Below are 17,982 nucleotides of genomic sequence, written 5' to 3' on the forward strand. Positions count from 1 at the left end.
TTAAAATTCTTTAGTCCATGTCTTTAGTTCTTCATTCATTCTGTCTGTATGTTTCTTGCTTTTGTGATGTCCTTCAATTTACTCATTACAAGGTATAAGTTGTATGGGATCAGGAGCTCATATTCAGTGCTGCTTACTTTCTGAAGTCTCCTTTCCGGATTTGGGTTTGGTGCCCTAGTCTCCAGCAGCCGTTCCCTAATGATGCGACCTTGTCCATCAAGATGAAATTAGGCCTGTGTTATTCATGAAGAGGCACAATGACTGGTTTAATGATGCTATTCAAGTAGTATGAGCTTGTCACTGTACCATTCACAAAGTGTAGGGCAGTTCTGTATTGACTAGACACACCTGACCACACTGTAACACCACCACCACGGACAAACAGTGGATGATGCATAGTGCACTCCTTGAAGTCTCCAACATTGTTGGCAGCCATCATTTTTACTTAGCATGAATTGACTTTCTTCATTAAACAGCACTGAGGCCCACTGTTTCTTTCATCCAGCGTAGATGCTACCTGGCCCATGCAAGATGATTTGTTGTCACTAGGTCACCTTGTAGATAGTCTAGCACACAGAATGGTCTGACATGACACTTGGGTGCTTCTCACCTCCCTTAAATGTGCCTGGAGTTGTGTAGCATTCATCATCTGGTTCCACAGGCCATTGTTCACAATGAAGCGGTCATCAGTGTGGAATATAGCCAAAGGTCATCTAGTTCTATGCCTTTCTGTGACTCCTCCAGTCTCTCTGTATCTCTTTTGCAACATGCTGATGACACTCTGTGGCACTCTAAGCTCAGTGTCCACTTTCATCTGAGAACATCCTGCTTGAAGCCTCGAAATGGCGAGGTACTGTTGATCAATTGTTAGGTATCATCTTGGTCTCATGATGTCAAAATGTGAACAGCATGATGAGGAGGACTGTTTACATACCAATTCTAATTTGACCAGGAAATTTATTGGGCGATTCATGGGTCAAAGATCTGTTGTGAATTTTACCATTAAGCTCCTTGTTAGAGAATAGCAAAAAAAAAAAAATACTGAAACATTGAACAGTTACACATCGGTATTCAAAAGTTTAGAGGTCACATTAAGTGACATTAAGTAAGAGTGCATTTTAGGTTTAGGTCATATCTCAAAACTTATGTGAGTAGTGTATATATACACTGCCTGTCCCAAAAGAAAGTTGCCACCTGGATTTCACTGAGCAAATAGTTATGAGCCTACTATTGGATAATTATTACATGGGAGATTATCTTTCAGCCAGCAACAAGTTAATTAACCCCAACAGGTGCAATGAGTTGCTTCTCATTTCTTAAACAACCATGCCGATAGACACATATCGTGGTCGTGGATCACTTACATGTTTGGTGAAATCAAATCGAAGAAAAACAACAGTAGAACTCAGGGCTATGTTAAATAGTGAAAGTAAGAGCATTTCCACATGCACAATGCAAAGGGAACTCAAGGGATTGGGACTGAGCAGCTGTGTAGCTGTAAGAAAACCACTAATCAGTGAGGCAAACCAGAAAAAAAGTAGGCTTCAATGTGCTAGGGAGCATAAATATTGGACTCTGGAGCAATGGAAGAAGGTCCTGGGGTCTGATGAGTCTAGATTTACCCTGTTCCAGAGTGATGGGCACATCAGGGTAAGAAGAGAGGCAGATGAAGTGATGCACTCATCATGCCTAGTGCCTACTGTACAAGCCTGTGGGGGCAGTGCTATGATCTGGGGTTGCTGCAGTTGGTCAGGTCTAGGTTCAGCAACAGTATGTGCTCCAAGAATTAGGTCAGCTGACTACCTGAACATACTGAATGATCAGGTTATTCCATCAATGGATTTTTTCTTCCCTGATGGCACGGGCATATCCCAAGACGACAATGCCAGGATTTATCGGGCTCAAATTGTGAAAGAGTGGTTCAGGGAGCATGAGACATAATTTTCACACATGGACTGGCCACCACAGTGTCGAGACCTTAACCCCATTGAGAATCTTTGGGATGTGCTGGAGAAGGCTTTGCACAGCAGTCAGACTCTACCGTCAACAATGCAAGATCTTGGTGAAAAATGTATGCAACACTGGATGGAAATAAATCTTGTGACATTGCAGAACCTTATCGAAAATGCAACAGCGAATGCATGCCGTAATCAAAGCTAAAGGTGGTCCAATAAAATATATATTTTTAAATGGACAGTGTATGTATATATATATATATATATATATGGTAGTGTCACTACCAGAGCTTTGAGACGTTCTCACAGCTCTGTTTCTCTACCCCTGTGATGATGTCACTACTAGAGCTTGGAGGAGTTCCCTCTGCCCTGTTTCTCTTCCCCTGTGATGAGGTCTATACTTTCTGTTTCCTTCCTCCCAGCTGTCACTCCTGTGTTTGATTTCGTTGCCTTTAAATCACCCCTCCTCCTTTGTAGAGGTGCGGATTATACTTTTCATTTGAGCTGTATCTCTCGCTTGAGTATCTTCACCTGTGTGATATCTTTTCACTGGATCTGTGTTCTGCTGAAGCAAGTACTTCGGATATTGTCTGCTGACTTTGGATCTGTTTTCACTGCAGCCGCAGCTCCTTCAGTTAAGTGTACATTCATTTGTGATTTTCTGTTTGCTGGATCCCAGGTGACCCTGACTCCCTCCGTGTCTAGTGTAGGGAGCCGGTGGTCGTGTCCCCTCACTATTGTAGAGTGTTCAGGTGTTATATAGTCGAGGTATGAGGATATGCTATCATCCACCATTGGGGTGTTCGCATAGGCTGAGCAGCTTAGGGAGAGCTTTTAGGGTATGACAGGGGTCACCCTTTATCCTCCCTAGTTTGGGTCCGGTCAGTTGCTTTTCACTGTGTAGGTTCTTGTTGCTCACTTACAGCCGTGACAGGTAGTATGCCAAGTTTTTAGCTAGGTATGGAGAACTGCTTCAAAATAATAATGCTTTCAAAAATAGTGTTAATAGTTTATTTTTATCTAGGTAAATTGTAGGTACACTTGCACACAGTTTTTGATGGAACCTGGCAGGGAGGTAGTTCCAAACATCTTTGAGAACTATCCAGAGATCTTCTGTGCATGTAGCCTTGCTCATATGCTTCTGTCTCTTCATATAATTCAAGAGACTTGAAGATGAGGGCTCTGTGGAGCCACCTCATCGTTTCCAGGACTCCATGTTCTTCTGAATATAGTGCTTGATGACGCTGGCTGTATGTTTGGGGTCGTTCTGCTGCAAAATAAATTTAGAGCCCATCACATACCAGCCTGATGGTATTGCATGGTGGCTAAGTATCTGCCTGTATTTCTCCCACTCCTGAGTCGACTGGAATTGAAAAAATGAAGGTAAAAATTAACTTCTGTCAGCTGCAGAGGTGGGAGGGAGGGTGACTTTCTCCCTGCAGCTTACACTCAGGCAGCACAGTGCTGCTCTCTCACAGTGAGCTGTTCAAAAAGACATGCCCTTGATCCAGTTAGGCCACTCTCTTCCCACTCCTCAGCCGAGTGAGATTGAAAAAATTAAGTTAAAAATAAACTTCTAGGTCCCGTTAAGTCATGCCCCGATCTGGTTAGGCCACACCACTCCACTCCTTAGCCTATAGGGATTGAAAAAATTAAGGTAAAAATCTACTTCTGTCAGCTGCAGAGTTGAGAGGGACGGTGACTTTCTCCCTGCAGCTCACACTGAAACAGCACAGTGCTGCTGTCTTAGAGTGAGCTGTTCAAAAAGACACGCCCCTGATCCAATAAAGGCCACTGTTAAGGGGGCGGGTCCCTGTGGAGGTCACTGTCAAGGGGGTGGTATGCTGTGAAAGTCACTGTTAAAGGGGAAGGCTGCTGTAAAGGTCAAAGTTAAGGGGTGGGCTGCTGTGGAGGTCCAATTTTAAGAGACGGGCATTGTGGGGGGTCAGTGTTAAGGGGTGGGGGCTATGGGAGTCACTGTTTTGGGGGCGGGGTGCTGTAGATGTCACTGTTATTGTGGATACTGTTGATATCTTTTAACAACACACACAAACATTAAATTAAATAGATGAAATATACTCGAGCGAAGCCGGGTCCTTCTTGAATATATATATATATATATATATATATATTCAAAGTAGATATTGTATCAGATATTCACATTTGCAAAATTTTTTTGTATATTTTGCTAACTCTATTTATATTCAACAGCTTACCAGTTAACAGCTAAAACAATATTGCAGACATATTACAATTCAACAGTGTTGCATTTTCCGTGGAAGATGGCATTAGCATGTCATCTCTGAAATGTCCAGAGCAGATAATAAGAACATGATGAATACCATTGGTTGGCTGCATATTCCAATATCATCCTTGCCGATATATATAGCTAATAAATTGATGGTCCAGGATTTGTGAGAGGATGACTTGATATATCATTCCTGTTCCAAATTGTGCTGGGACATGTGACAGCTCAGTACAAATTATTCAATAACAGTTTGAGAGGAGTACACCTTTGATTTACAATAGAAAAATGAGATTTTATACATGGCATGTGGAAACTACTCCAATATAAAATTTGAGGATATTTACACAATGACAAATTTGAAGATATTTACACAATGACAAATAGGTGTGTATATAGTACTATATAGAGAACAAATTTAATCTTTTCCGATGAATGTTGCTATAGACACTAGAGCGTGCAAAGCTTAGACATGCATTACTTTCTTTGGTGCATAATATGAAAGAATCGGTTTTGTAAAATAAATAATTCTGTAGGTTCAATTATTTATTTTTAGTCAGTACAGGTCTCTTGCTCAAAAATTGGGATTCCATGCAAACAGAGTGTAAAATGTCCAGACCGATGCTCTTTCCCTGTAGCCCTAGGCCCCTTTCACACAAGCAAGTATTCCGCGCGGGTGGAATGCGTGATGTGAACGCATTGCGCCCGCATGGAATCCGGACCAATTCATTTCAATGGGGCTGTGTACATGTGCATTTGTTTTCGCGCATCACTTGTGCGTTGCATGAAAATCGCAGCATGTTCTATATTCTGCAATTTTCACTCAACGCTGGCCCCTTAGAAGTGAATGGAGATGCGTCAGAATCGCATCGCATCCGCGAGCAAGTGCGGATGCAATGCGTTTTTCAAGGATGGTTGCTAAGAGATGTTGTTTGTATACATTCCGTTTTTTATCACGCATGTGCAAAACGCATCAAAACGCATTGCACCCACGCTATAAAAACTGAACAAATGAACACGATCGCAGGCAAAACTTAATGACTTTGCCTGCGAAATCGCGCATTTTTCACTGAACGCATTCGCAACGCATACGGACCTAATCTAGTCATGCTCGTCTGCAAGGAGCCTTAGGGTTTCTGCATACAGTTTTGGAAGCTAAAATCAGGAGAGGATTACAAAAGGAGAAAAGTATAAAGAAGAAACAGGATGTATTCTTTTTCCGATAATTTAGAACTGATGACCTATCCTCAGGATAGGCAATGAAGAATGGTGGTCACAGCAGCATATCCAGTGTGTCATTTATTTGAAGCCTTGAGTGCACACACAAACAAAGTACGACGTTTCGGCTACGCAGTAGCCTTGTCAAGTACTTGACCTATCCTCAGGATAGGTCATCAGTGTCTGATTGTGGGGGTCTGACACCAGTACAGTAGCACCATGGCCTTCTCACAGCTCTTCCTAGGCCAGTGAGGACACGTTCATTGGTCATGTGGCCTAGAAACAGCTCAGCCCCATAGAAGTTAATGGGGCTAAGCTGCGATACCAAGCACAGACACTATCAAATGTAGGGCACTATGCTTGGTAAGCTGTGAAAAGGCCACAGTACTCACAGGAGCACCGGTGCCTTCTCAAACAGCTCATTGGCGGAGGTCCTGGGTGTTAGACCTCACCGACCAGATACTGATGACCTACTGATATCCACAGGATAGGTCGTTATAAAGTTTCAGAAAACCCTTTTAATTTACTCCTGCTTTTAGCTTCCAAAACTTGATGCAGAAACCCTTACACAGACAGGCATTACAACTCTACTTAGGATCGAACACAACAAATTCTGCAGGCAGATGACCGTAGCCATGACTTTATGGGTGAATTCCCACGTGCATTCCATTTCTCTTTTATATACTAGCCCTTGACTAATTCAGTAAAATGTGTCAGTAATGCTGGTAAAGAAGAGTACAGCAGTGAGTGATATGAATATGTACATCTATTTGAATTGCCATAAAAATCTGTGGAGATTTGACTGCTGGGACCCCACCTTTGTTGAGTATAAGGCATCCTGCTCTTGGCATCATGGGGTCCCACCAATGAAATTTATATGCCATAACTTTATTCATGGGACGACCTCTAGTCCATTTTAGTAGCCCTACTTAGGGAACATTATAGTCTAACTCAGTCTTCTGCTCTAATCTTAGGAGCTTTACCAAGTACCTGGTTCCCCAGGCTGATTGATTATTAAGGAATTAATTGTGGTTCCTCTGCCATTCCTAGGTTTCTAGAGCATTGATGCTGTGTCTATACCTAAAGAAACATTCTAAGTTATGTACCCTACCTCAAAGAAAAATGTGGAAAACTTTGTACTAAGTGAAAACTAGTGATCTGTAAGGGTGGTTGGCTGCATCAATCTGGTTCTAACCAGCCACTCAATGGCTACTGTGTGTGTGTGTGTGTGAAAGATTGTTAGGGTTACAGTGTTCCAAAATCCTAAATAACTGAAGCTGAACACATGGACTAATTTTCTCCACCATTTGTATAACAATTAACCGGTTTACAGTGAAGTCATTTATTAGCACTGTCTCTCATATAATGATTGTTAAACAGTCTACAGCTTGTGAAGAAAAGTGTTCTTAAAGAGGACCTTTCATGGGTCCAGACATTATGAAATAAGTAGCACGTTATGTTGGGCATAGAGCAGGGATCTAAGAGTGCTTACTATTTTTCCTGGGCGCGCCTCTGTTCGTCCGCTGTGCCCCTGTGGAATTCTCCCGCCTGGTATGCTAATTAATAGTATCGGAACAGGGAAGAGGAGATTCTAGGGTAGGGTTTCTTAATGGGTGTCTATTTCTCCCTGGTTGTGCCGCGATCCAATCACAAAGGAGAGCGTCACAGCCAGGGAGACAAAAAATTCCCTTCTCCCTGGCCGTGACGTTCTCCCTTGTGATTGGACTGCGCTACAGCCAGGGAGAAGGAGACGCCCGTTGAGAAACCCTGGCATCTCCTCCTCCCTGTTCCGATTCTATTAATTAGCATGCCAGGCTGGATAATTTAACAGGGGCACAGCGGGCGAACGGAGCGGCGCCCAGGAAAAATAGTAAGCGCTATTAGATTCTTATTTTATAATGTCTGGACCCTCTTTAAAGCTGCCCTTCCAGGATATCTAGGAATAGTTACTCAAAGTTTGCCATATTATTTCAGGAATTCTAACTCATAAGTTATAGTTCATCAGTGAATTATTTTATTTCTGTTGACTTTTCTTTGCTATTAAAGGGCATTTCTCAGCAGATTTGTACCTATGAAACTGGCTGACCTGTTACATGTGCGCTTGGCAGCTTAAAGCATCTGTGTTACTGAGAAAAATTATGTTTTAGTATATGCAAATGAGCCGCTAGGAGTAAAGAGGACATTGCCGTTACACCTAGAGGCTCTGCTCTCTCTGCAACTGCCGCACCCTCTGCACTTTGATTGACAGGCCCAGGAAGTGTAAACATGATCGCGCCTGGTCCTGTCAATGAAACTGCAGTGGCACACACACAGTGAAAAACGGAAGACCTGCCACAGTGTCAGTTCTGGGTTTATTCATAATTGCGGGTGGTGCACATATGAGCACATTCATGTGTATCTCCACGTAGGAAGCACATGAAGTCACAGTATATCATTATTATTACATAACATGCCCTAATACCTCTATAAAATAGATCATTCATAGATTTTCATTAACAGCAAGGCAATGATAAAACTTTTAATTGTCTGGCAGCATACATAGAATGAAATACTATGGGTTTGGAAATCATTGCCCAGACATAGTTAAGAATTTTTCCCTAGTTGTTTTGCAGTGTCAAAGTTCAACCTCTGAAAGTAAACATAAACTTTTAGAACGGCATGTACTTTTGCATAATGTTAATAGTAAACAACTATGCACCACGACTGGCACATTCATTCGTACCATTCTTTTTTCTTCTTTTTTTTAAACCTGTTAAGGACTAGGCCAATTTTTGTTTATGCGTTTGTTTGTTTTTTGTCTCTACATTCCAAAAAGGTCATAACATTGACATTTTTTTGTTCACCTAGCCATATGAGGGCTTATTTTTCGTGAGATATTTTTAATAACCACTTCATTTACTAAAAATGACGTGACATTCTCCTTCTGCGGGTCAGCATGGCGATACAAATTGTGTATTAGCTTTTTTCTACATTTCCGTTTACAGAGTTGAACACATTTGTTGCAAGGCAAGCTTATTTTTATTGGTACCATTTTGTGGTGTATATGACTTTTTTTTAGCGGGACAAGGTAAACAAAAAATCGTGCAGTTAAATTTTTTTTCTGTTATGCCATTCACCTCGCAGGAAAAATATTTTGTTGATTTAGAAGGTCAGACATTTGTTGAAATGGCAATGCCTGTTAGGCTACTTTCACACCTGCGGATCCGCACCTATAATGCAAACACTTGTATCCGTTCAGAACGTATCCATTTGCATTACTCTGTCAAAAAAAGTCTGTCAAAACGGATCCATCCTGACTTACATTGAAAGTCAATGGGGGGCGGATCTGTTTTCAATTGCACCATATTGTGTCAGTGAAAACGGATCTGTCCCCATTGACTTACATTGTAAGTCAGGACGGATCCGTTTGGCTCCGCTGCAAGCAGCTTTTTGGTGTCTGCATCCAGAGTGGAATGGAGGCGGAATGGAGCCAAACTGATGCATTCTGAGCGGATCCTTATCCATTCAGAATGCATTGGGGCTGAACTGATCCATTTTGAACCGTTTGTGAGATCCCTGAAATGGATCTCACAAATGGAATTTAAAACCCCAGTTTGAAAGTAGCCTTATGATTATTTTCTTGTTTATTTTTATATGTATTATTTAAAGGAAGGTTATTTAAATGTATTTTTTTTTTTTTGTCATTTTGGAAATTCATACAAACATGTTTACATTGTAATACATCATATAGTAAAAATATACCACATTTAAAACACAAACGTCTTTAATTAATACCCTCGCCCCATTCCCTCCCAACCCCAGGCTGTCACCGAGTAGTGCACCGAAGTCCGAGCAATCCCCCACCCTCCAGTAGGAAGGGCGGGACAGGAGAGAGGATAACCTTCCCTACCAGCCACCCCAGGTCAACTCCCAGAGCCGCCCCCACTTCCCACCCTTATAACAGATGGCTTCATATTCCCGTATTCTAGTCATAAAATTCTTCCATTCCAACAGAGTGGGGCAGGTTGCCGTGCCCCATTTTCTCACAATCAATTTTACATTTTAGTTTTTTTAAACCTGTTTTTCTATATTGTACTTTTTAGTCCCCTTAGGGGACTTAAAGATGCAATCTTCTGATCACTTGTCCCATAAACTGCAATAGAATATAGTAGCCTATGGGATTCTGACATGCTGCCTGCTGAGCTGTGCATCAAGCATGGATTTTCAGGCAGCTTCACAAGCTGTCGTGGCAACTGATTGGAGCCCTGTGAATTCGCTATAAGGTGCATATTTTTAATCTACTGGAATCTAATCTTTAATCTATTAGAATGTAATCTTTTTAATGTACTGGAATTTAAGGCATACTTATAGATCTAACAAATACACTGTATTTTGTGACAGAAAATGGGTTCGAAAAAGCTTTATCAGAAATGGGCAACACTAACCAATAACTCATGTACTCATGGACTGTACTCATGTACTCATGGACTGTACGCTGTGCTCGCGGAGCAATGTGGTAATGTGCTTGGCTAATTATTTATTATAAAGGTGTTTCTCTTAGGTTACCTTTGCTCTACCAGATCAGAATTTTTGAATAAGATGTACCGTACTCTATGTAAAATATACTCGCTCACTATTGCAGGAGACTGAAGACTCAATACTGGCGTCACATACTTTCTCATAATTGTTTTATCATACAGGCAACGCTGTGCAACATTGCTCTTAAATAGTTTGATGTGTCATATATGCCATTTAGAAGCTTTTTATTGCAATCCTTTTAGTTCACTCAGGTAAATCAATATTTGCCAGCATATCAGTGAAAATATCGTTATCTTTAGACTTTTGAATCTTGGTATATGCCACAAAAGAGTTGCCCAAGAAGAGTTGCCCAGAACTAAAATGTATTATTGCTATCGTAAAACATCAATCACTGAGACGAAATTGATGATTAGATAACAATATTCCAGTTAATACCGGAATCCATATAACTGAGAATGGAATTATAAAACTTCATGGTGAATGTACTCCGCACTCAAACCTACCCGTAATCATCGAGTATACCCTACACTGCAAAGTTAAACCTAAAAATGTACAGTTACTCATAGATGTATGAAGCTGGTACTTCAGGTTTGTGCAAATGTATTGGGTTCATCAGGGGGCTAATATAAGAGAAATAGCAATGAGATAATGTGATTATAGAGCCACTCACTCAGTCCACAACCCCATATATATGATGATATCACAGATCCCACTGTAATTAAGACAACTTTTAACCTCTTGCTGACGCAGCGATTTTCCATTTTTGCATTTTCATTTTTCTCTTCCTGCCCTCCCAGAGCCATAACTTTTTTATTTTTCTGTTTACATAGCCATATGAGGGCTTGTTTTTTGCAGGACATGTGGTACTTTCTAATGGCACTATTTAATATTGCATAGACTGTAGTGGGAAGCTGTTAAAAAAAAATCCAAATGGGGTGGAATTGGTTTTGATTTTATGGCTGTCAACATGCAGTAAAACTGACTTCACATATGTATACTTTTTCTTATGTTTTAATACTGAAAAAAATAAAAACTTTTGAAAAAAATGTTTTTTTCTTTTCATCATCATATTCTGACCCCCATGACTGTTGTATAGTTATGTCTATAGAATGATGTGAGGGCTTATTTTTTGCTGGAAAATCTGTTGTTTTTTTATACCATTTTGGGGGGTGTATTTGATCATTATTTATTACTTTTTTAGGGAGCTATGCCTTTCACTGTATGGGATGATATTTTTATATTTTAATTGTACAGCCATTTTTGCATGGGGCTATGCCAATGATGTTGATTTTTTCATTGTTTAAGTATTTTTATTTTGGGGAAAAGGGAAGTGATTTGAAGTTTTATATATTTTTTTATTTTCAATCCTTTTCTTTTTTTCTAACTTTTTTTAGGTTTTCAAATGGACCACAGCATGCAATCATCAGATTGCAATAGGGTCATTTCGCCATTATCCTATACAGAAATAGCTATATTATAATTCAGTGCTGCCTCCTGCAGGCCTGAATTTTAACATACAAGTAATGAGCCTGGAAGCCTAGTACAGGCTCAGACTCATTCCTTTAAAGAAATGCCTTCCCTGATCTAAGTCATGGAGAGGCGTTCCTGCCCATTAAGCGCTTGCTTCCGGATTCTCAGATGCTGTGGTCATATGTGACCACAGCATCAGAGGGGTTCAACATCAGTAATTGGCATTATAGCCAATAGTCGACATTAGCCGCTCCGGAGCAGACGCCATCTTTAAAGACCTGACATCCGACGTACATACAGTAAAGTTTGGACACACCTTCTCATTCAAAGAGTTTTTTTTATTTTCATGACTATGAAAATTGTAGATTCACACTGAAGGCATCAAAACTATGAATTAACACATGTGGAATTATATACATACCAAAAAAGTGTGAAACAACTGGAAATATGTCATATTCTAGGTTCTTCAAAGTAGCCACCTTTTGCTTTGATTACTGCTTTGCACACTCTTGGCATTCTCTTGATGAGCTTCAAGAGGTAGTCACCTAAAATGGTCTTCCAACAGTCTTGAAGGAGTTCCCAGAGATGCTTAGCACTTGTTGGCCCTTTTGCCTTCACTCTGCGGTTCAGCTCACCCCAAACCATCTCGATTGGGTTCAGGTCCGGTGACTGTGGAGGCTAGGTCATCTGGCGCAGCACCCCATCACTCTCCTTCATGGTCAAATAGCCCTTACACAGCCTGGAGGTGTGTTTGGGGTCATTGTCCTGTTGAAAAATAAATGATGGTCCAACTAAACGCAAACTGGATGGAATAGCATGCCACTGCAAGATGCTGTGGTAGTCATGCTGGTTCAGTATGCCTTCAATTTTGAATAAATCCCCAACAGTGTCACCAGGAAAGCACCCCCACACCATCATACCTCCTCCTCCATGCTTCACGGTGGGATCCAGGCATGTAGAGTCCATCCGTTCACCTTTTCTGTGTCGCACAAAGACACGGTGGTTGGAACCAAAGATCTCAAATTTGGACTCATCAGACCAAAGCACAGATTTCCAGTGGTCTAATGTCCATTCCTTGTGTTCTTTAGCCCAAACAAGTCTCTTCTGCTTGTTGCCTGTCCTTAGCAGTGGTTTCCTAGCAGATATTCTACCATGAAGACCTGATTCACACAGTCTCCTCTTAACAGTTGTTCTAGAGATGTGTCTGCTGCTAGAACTCTGTGTGGTATTGACCTGGTCTCTAATCTGAGCTGCTGTTAACCTGCGATTTCTGAGGCTGGTGACTCGATTGAACTTATCCTCCGCAGCAGAGTTGACTCTTGGTCTTCCTTTCCTGGGGCAGTCCGCATGTGAGCCAGTTTCTTTGTAGCGCTTGATGGTTTTTGTGACTGCACTTGGGGACGCTTTCAAAGTTTTCCCAATTTTTCGGACTGACTGACCTTCATTTCTTAAAGTAATGATGGCCACTCGTTTTTCTTTACTTAGCTGCTTTTTTCTTGCCATAATACAAATTCGAACAGTCTATTCAGTAGGACTATCAGCTGTGTATCCACCTGACTTCTCCACAACGCAACTGATGGTCCCAACCCCATTTATAAGGCAAGAAATCCCACTTAATAAACCTGACAGGGCACACCTGTGAAGTGAAAACCATTTCAGGTGACTACCTCTTGAAGCTCATCAAGAGAATGCCTAGAGTGTGCAAAGCAGTAATCAAAGCAAAAGGTGGCTACTTTGAAGAACCTAGAATATGACATATTTTCAGTTGTTTCACACTTTTTTGTTATGTATATAATTCCTAATGTGTCAATTCATAGTTTTGATGCATTCAGTGTGAATCTACAATTTTCATAGTCATCAAAATAAAGAAAACTCTTTGAATGAGAAGGTGTGTCCAAACTTTTGGTCTGTACTGTATACGTCAGATGTCGTGAAGAGATTAATAGACAATTAAATTATTTTCAAAACAAACAATTCATTGGGGAATATTAACTCAGATAACACACCATGCAGATAATGGGAGGAAAAATATGATAGGGCACAAGTAGGGTATAGGAAAGGGGGGAGGCGTAAGTCAGAAAAATAGGGGTCTAGGTGATATTGTAGGGAGAGGTTGGCCATATTTTCTGACCTTTGCCTCCCCTTCCCCCCTTTCCTATATTCCACTTAGGCCCTACCATCATTTTTGGTCTACATGGTTGGCAATCTGAGTTAGTATCCCCCAATGGATTGTTTGTTTTGAGATGTTTTTAATTGTCTATTAAAAGTTAAGTCTTAATATAGTGGGATCTGTGATATAATTGAACTGGACACTGTACTTACCCATTTTGCTTGCAATAGTAATATTGTATTGCCCTGTGATACGATGTATATGATGGCAGATGCAGGTCACATCCACCATCAAGTTGCTACTCCATGAACAGGTATTAGTCTTCGGTATCAGGGAAAGTATTCTCCTTCTTCCCCCTGCCCTATTTGATTAACCTACCTCTTGATACCTCTTTACTGTTTTTGTGGTTGTTGTCTTAGGCCCTGTATTTAAGAAATAATGTCATCTGAGATGATAGTTTTCCAATTTTAGTTAGATATTTATTAACGTTTTATATCTAATTTAAAACATAACTTTGATTCAGAAAATTCCTAATGTTATTGTGTCCTACAATGAAATGTTATAAATTATTTAAATCATTGCAGTTCAGTGAGCAGTTATGAAATAGCAATCAGCATCCAAATCTTTCAGATTTTCCTCAGCAGTTTTAACCTGTCAGGCTACATGGGCCATTTTATTACATTTGAATGTCGACTGCAAGGAATGGATAAAAAATAATTAGAAGTTTCCTATATACTTCCCCTCTCTTAATTTTTTACTGCACTCTGCAACATTGCATAAAACTCTAATTTGCTGGGCTGCAGCTGTAGTTTGATTTAATGATAATAGTATGTGTAGAATTAAGAAGATAGTATGACAGCTGTATTGTTCTCTTGATAAGGGACTTGCACGTATGAGTGTGATGCTCTATTTGAGTCATTCATCCCCCTTCCCTCTCTGGTCTGAGTGAATGGAAAAATGACATTGAATATTCACATATAGACTGTTAAAGTTATCTGGGAAAAGATATTGATGACCTGTCCTCAGAATAGGTCATCAATATCCATTAGCTGTTAAAAGAGGCCTGGCGCTCCGTGAGTGCCACGACCTCTTTCTAGGCCTTGTGACATTAATGTACATTGGTAACATGGCCTAGTTGTAGCTCAGCACTATTCAAGTCTATGGGGTGGAGCTGAAATACCAAGTATAGCCTCTATGTAATGTACAGTGCTTTCCGAAACAGCTGATTGGCAGAGGTGCCGGGAGTTGGACCCCCACCAATGTGATATTGATGACCAGTCCAGAGGATAATTAATCAATATCATTTCCTGGATAGCCCCTTTAATATGTGATAAAAAAATGTAATAGTAGTGTGCCTTTAATAATGCTCATTTCTTCCTGCTATTACAGGGGTTTTACAGCCTTGTCTGCCATTCTGATAGTGATGGCCTATCCAGAGGATTTCTCCAAATCTCTCCACAACATACTGTCTCCTCATCTCCTTGCCTTATTAAAATTTATTATTTATTACATTTATTATTAAACCCTTTTGATAAATAACAGTACTTTTTGGATACACTGAGCTCAAAAGTAAAGCAAAAATGTTTATGCCAGTGATTTGAAGAACTGATTGAAAATGTGTATTATTTTATCATAGGATGTTAAAACTTTCGACACAGTTTATAAAAAGGGACGAGAGCTTCTGGCAACGGATACCTCAATTTCTTATTCTCCACTAAATGTGACAAATGGGTCAGACGTCACTTGTATCTTGCTTTATGCAAATAAATTTGTCATCACAGTTAACAATTCCCTGCAACTTGATTTGACAAATGTTACATTTGAAGAACCCTCGGCAGACACCGGTTCATCGGAATGCTCTGATACAAATACCACGTAAGTATAAGCATTTTAGACTACCTATTTATGGCACAGATAAACTTATTCATTTACGTTACAACAACGATAAGGGCTGTTTCACAAATATGCCAAGAAGCCACCAGACAAATACCGCTGCACATGGCAGTTTTTGTACAGCTGCTCCTGAGCGTATTTGCCGGGTTGAGGCTTGATCTCCCCCATACCCCATCATAGTCAATAGGGCCGGATTGCCGGCTGTGCCCGGGTAGGACGGATCAGACAGGCTGTTCCCAACTGGAACAGCCTGCCCGATCTCTTTTACCGTTAGTGTGAAACAGGCCTAAAAAACTAAATGGATGCCTGGAAACGTTAAGCAGTGACACATGAAATATTTTACTCTGTTCTGTATTAAACTAGAATAGTGACTTGCAATTTGACACCAACATAAAGGGGGTCTATCAGGAGCGACTTCTCTATGAAATCAAGGCCTTTGACAGATAGCTGAAGTTCACCAAACTATAATTCTGCTTTATTTTATTTTTTATCATCATGGCTTATCATGTGGCTTTGTTTCTGAGATATCACCTTTTATCTCGTTATGCAAATTATACATTTGATGCAGCAAGGGCGTCACCGTTGTTTTCGTTGCACCCACCAATTCTTTTTGGTGGTGCCTCCCTTGCTGCTTTGAATGACAGGGCCAGGCAGTAATGACATAATCCCTGTCTATATGCCGATCGTTCACATATTGGACTGTACTGCACCAGGCTGCACTGCACAGGAGCCAATATGTGAATGATTGGGAAGATAGGGGCAGGTGAGATTACATTGAAACTGCCTGTCCATGTCAACCAAAGCAACAAGGGAGATGCCCTCATTACACCAAAGGCCTAATTTGCATGTTATAAAAAAGGAGATATCTTGGCAACGGAGCCATGGATCAAGAAAAGAAAGGCAGCAGAAAAGAAACAATACTTTGAATATGACAGGCAGAATACTCTAATATTCTTGTTAATATTGTACACTGTGATTTTATGTTAGCATATTAGCAAATATAATCTATGAAACTTGTCAAAATCTAGCAGAGGACAGATAGTGTTATATATATATAATGGAAAAAAAAAAAATCGGATAGCACTCCAGACGGTTTCTTCAGTAAAACAACAGGTAGTGTTTATTCACCCATGTGGTGGCAGCAAAAAGCTTTTTTGCTGCCACCACATGGGTGAATAAACAATACCTGTTGTTTTACTGAAGAAACCGTCTGGAGTGCTGTCCAATTTTTTTCCATTGTCTACAAGTGGGTAAGATCCAGTTACCGTACTTGGACTTTGCACCCGCCTTCATTTGCTTCCAAGGTGGTGCTGCCAGTAGTTTTTACATTATATATATATATATATATATATATATATATATATATATATATATACACACACACATACACACACACACACACACACACACAGTTGCAAGAAAAAGTATTTGAATTTGGAATGATATGGATTTCTGCACAAATTGGTCATAAAATGTGATCTGATCTTCATCTAAGTCACAACAATAGACAATCACAGTCTGCTTAAACTAATAACACACAAAGAATTAAATGTTACCATGTTTTTATTGAACATACCATGTAAACATTCACAGAGCAGGTGGAAAAAGTATGTGAACCCTTGGATTTAATAACTGGTTGAACCTCCTTTGGCAGCAATAACTTCAACCAAACGTTTCCTTTAGTTGCAGATCAGATGTGCACAACGGTCAGGAGTAATTCTTGACCATTCCTCTTTACAACACTGTTTCAGTTCAGCAATATTCTTGGGATGTCTGGTGTGAATCGCTATCTTGAGGTCATGCCACAGCATCTCAATCGAGTTAAGGTCAGGACTCTGTCTGGGCCACTCAGAAGGCGTATTTTCTTTTGTTTAACCCCTTAAGGACCAGGCTCATTTTCACCTTAAGGACCAGGCCATTTTTTGCAAATCTGACCAGTGTCACTTTAAGTGCTGATAACTTTAAAACGCTTTTACTTATACAGGCCATTCTGAGATTGTTTTTTCGTCACATATTGTACTTCATGACACTGGTAAAATAAAGTCAAAAAAATTAATTTTTTTGCATAATAAAATACCTAATTTACCAAAAATTTGGAAAAATTAGCAAATTTCAAAGTTTCAGTTTCTCTACTTCTGTAATACATAGTAATACCCCCAAAAATTGTGATGACTTAACATTCCCCATATGTCTACTTCATGTTTGAATTATTTTGGGAATGATATTTTATTTTTTGGGGATGTTACAAGGCTTAGAAGTTTAGAAGCAAATCTTGAAATTTTTCAGAAATTTACAAAAACCCAATTTTTAGGGACCACTACAGGTCTGAAGTCACTTTGCAAGGCTTACATAATAGAAAACGCCCAAAAATGACCCCATTCTATAAACTACACCCCTCAAGGTATTCAAAACTGATTTTACAAACTCCGTTAACCCTTTAGGTGTTGCACAAGAGTTATTGGCAAATGGGGATGAAATTTGAGAATTTCATTTTTTTGCCTAATTTTCAATTTTAACCCATTTTTTGTACTAACAAAGCAAGGGTTAACAGCAAAACAAGACTGTATCTTTAT

At 40.1% G+C, this 17,982-nt stretch overlaps 1 protein-coding gene across 1 annotated transcript in view; it reads left to right on the forward strand.

Annotated features, from left to right (window-relative positions):
- LOC122927929 (V-type proton ATPase subunit S1-like) overlaps positions 1 to 17,982 on the forward strand; it is a 91,197-nt gene that overhangs the window by 58,342 nt on the left and 14,873 nt on the right. Inside the window, exon 7 of the mRNA XM_044280272.1 lies at positions 15,153 to 15,391. Coding sequence (XP_044136207.1) covers positions 15,153 to 15,391 — 239 coding nt within the window. The remainder of the gene's footprint in view (positions 1 to 15,152; positions 15,392 to 17,982) is intronic.

The sequence above is a fragment of the Bufo gargarizans genome, chromosome 2 (genome assembly GCF_014858855.1).
Source record: "Bufo gargarizans isolate SCDJY-AF-19 chromosome 2, ASM1485885v1, whole genome shotgun sequence".
NCBI lineage: Eukaryota > Metazoa > Chordata > Amphibia > Anura > Bufonidae > Bufo > Bufo gargarizans.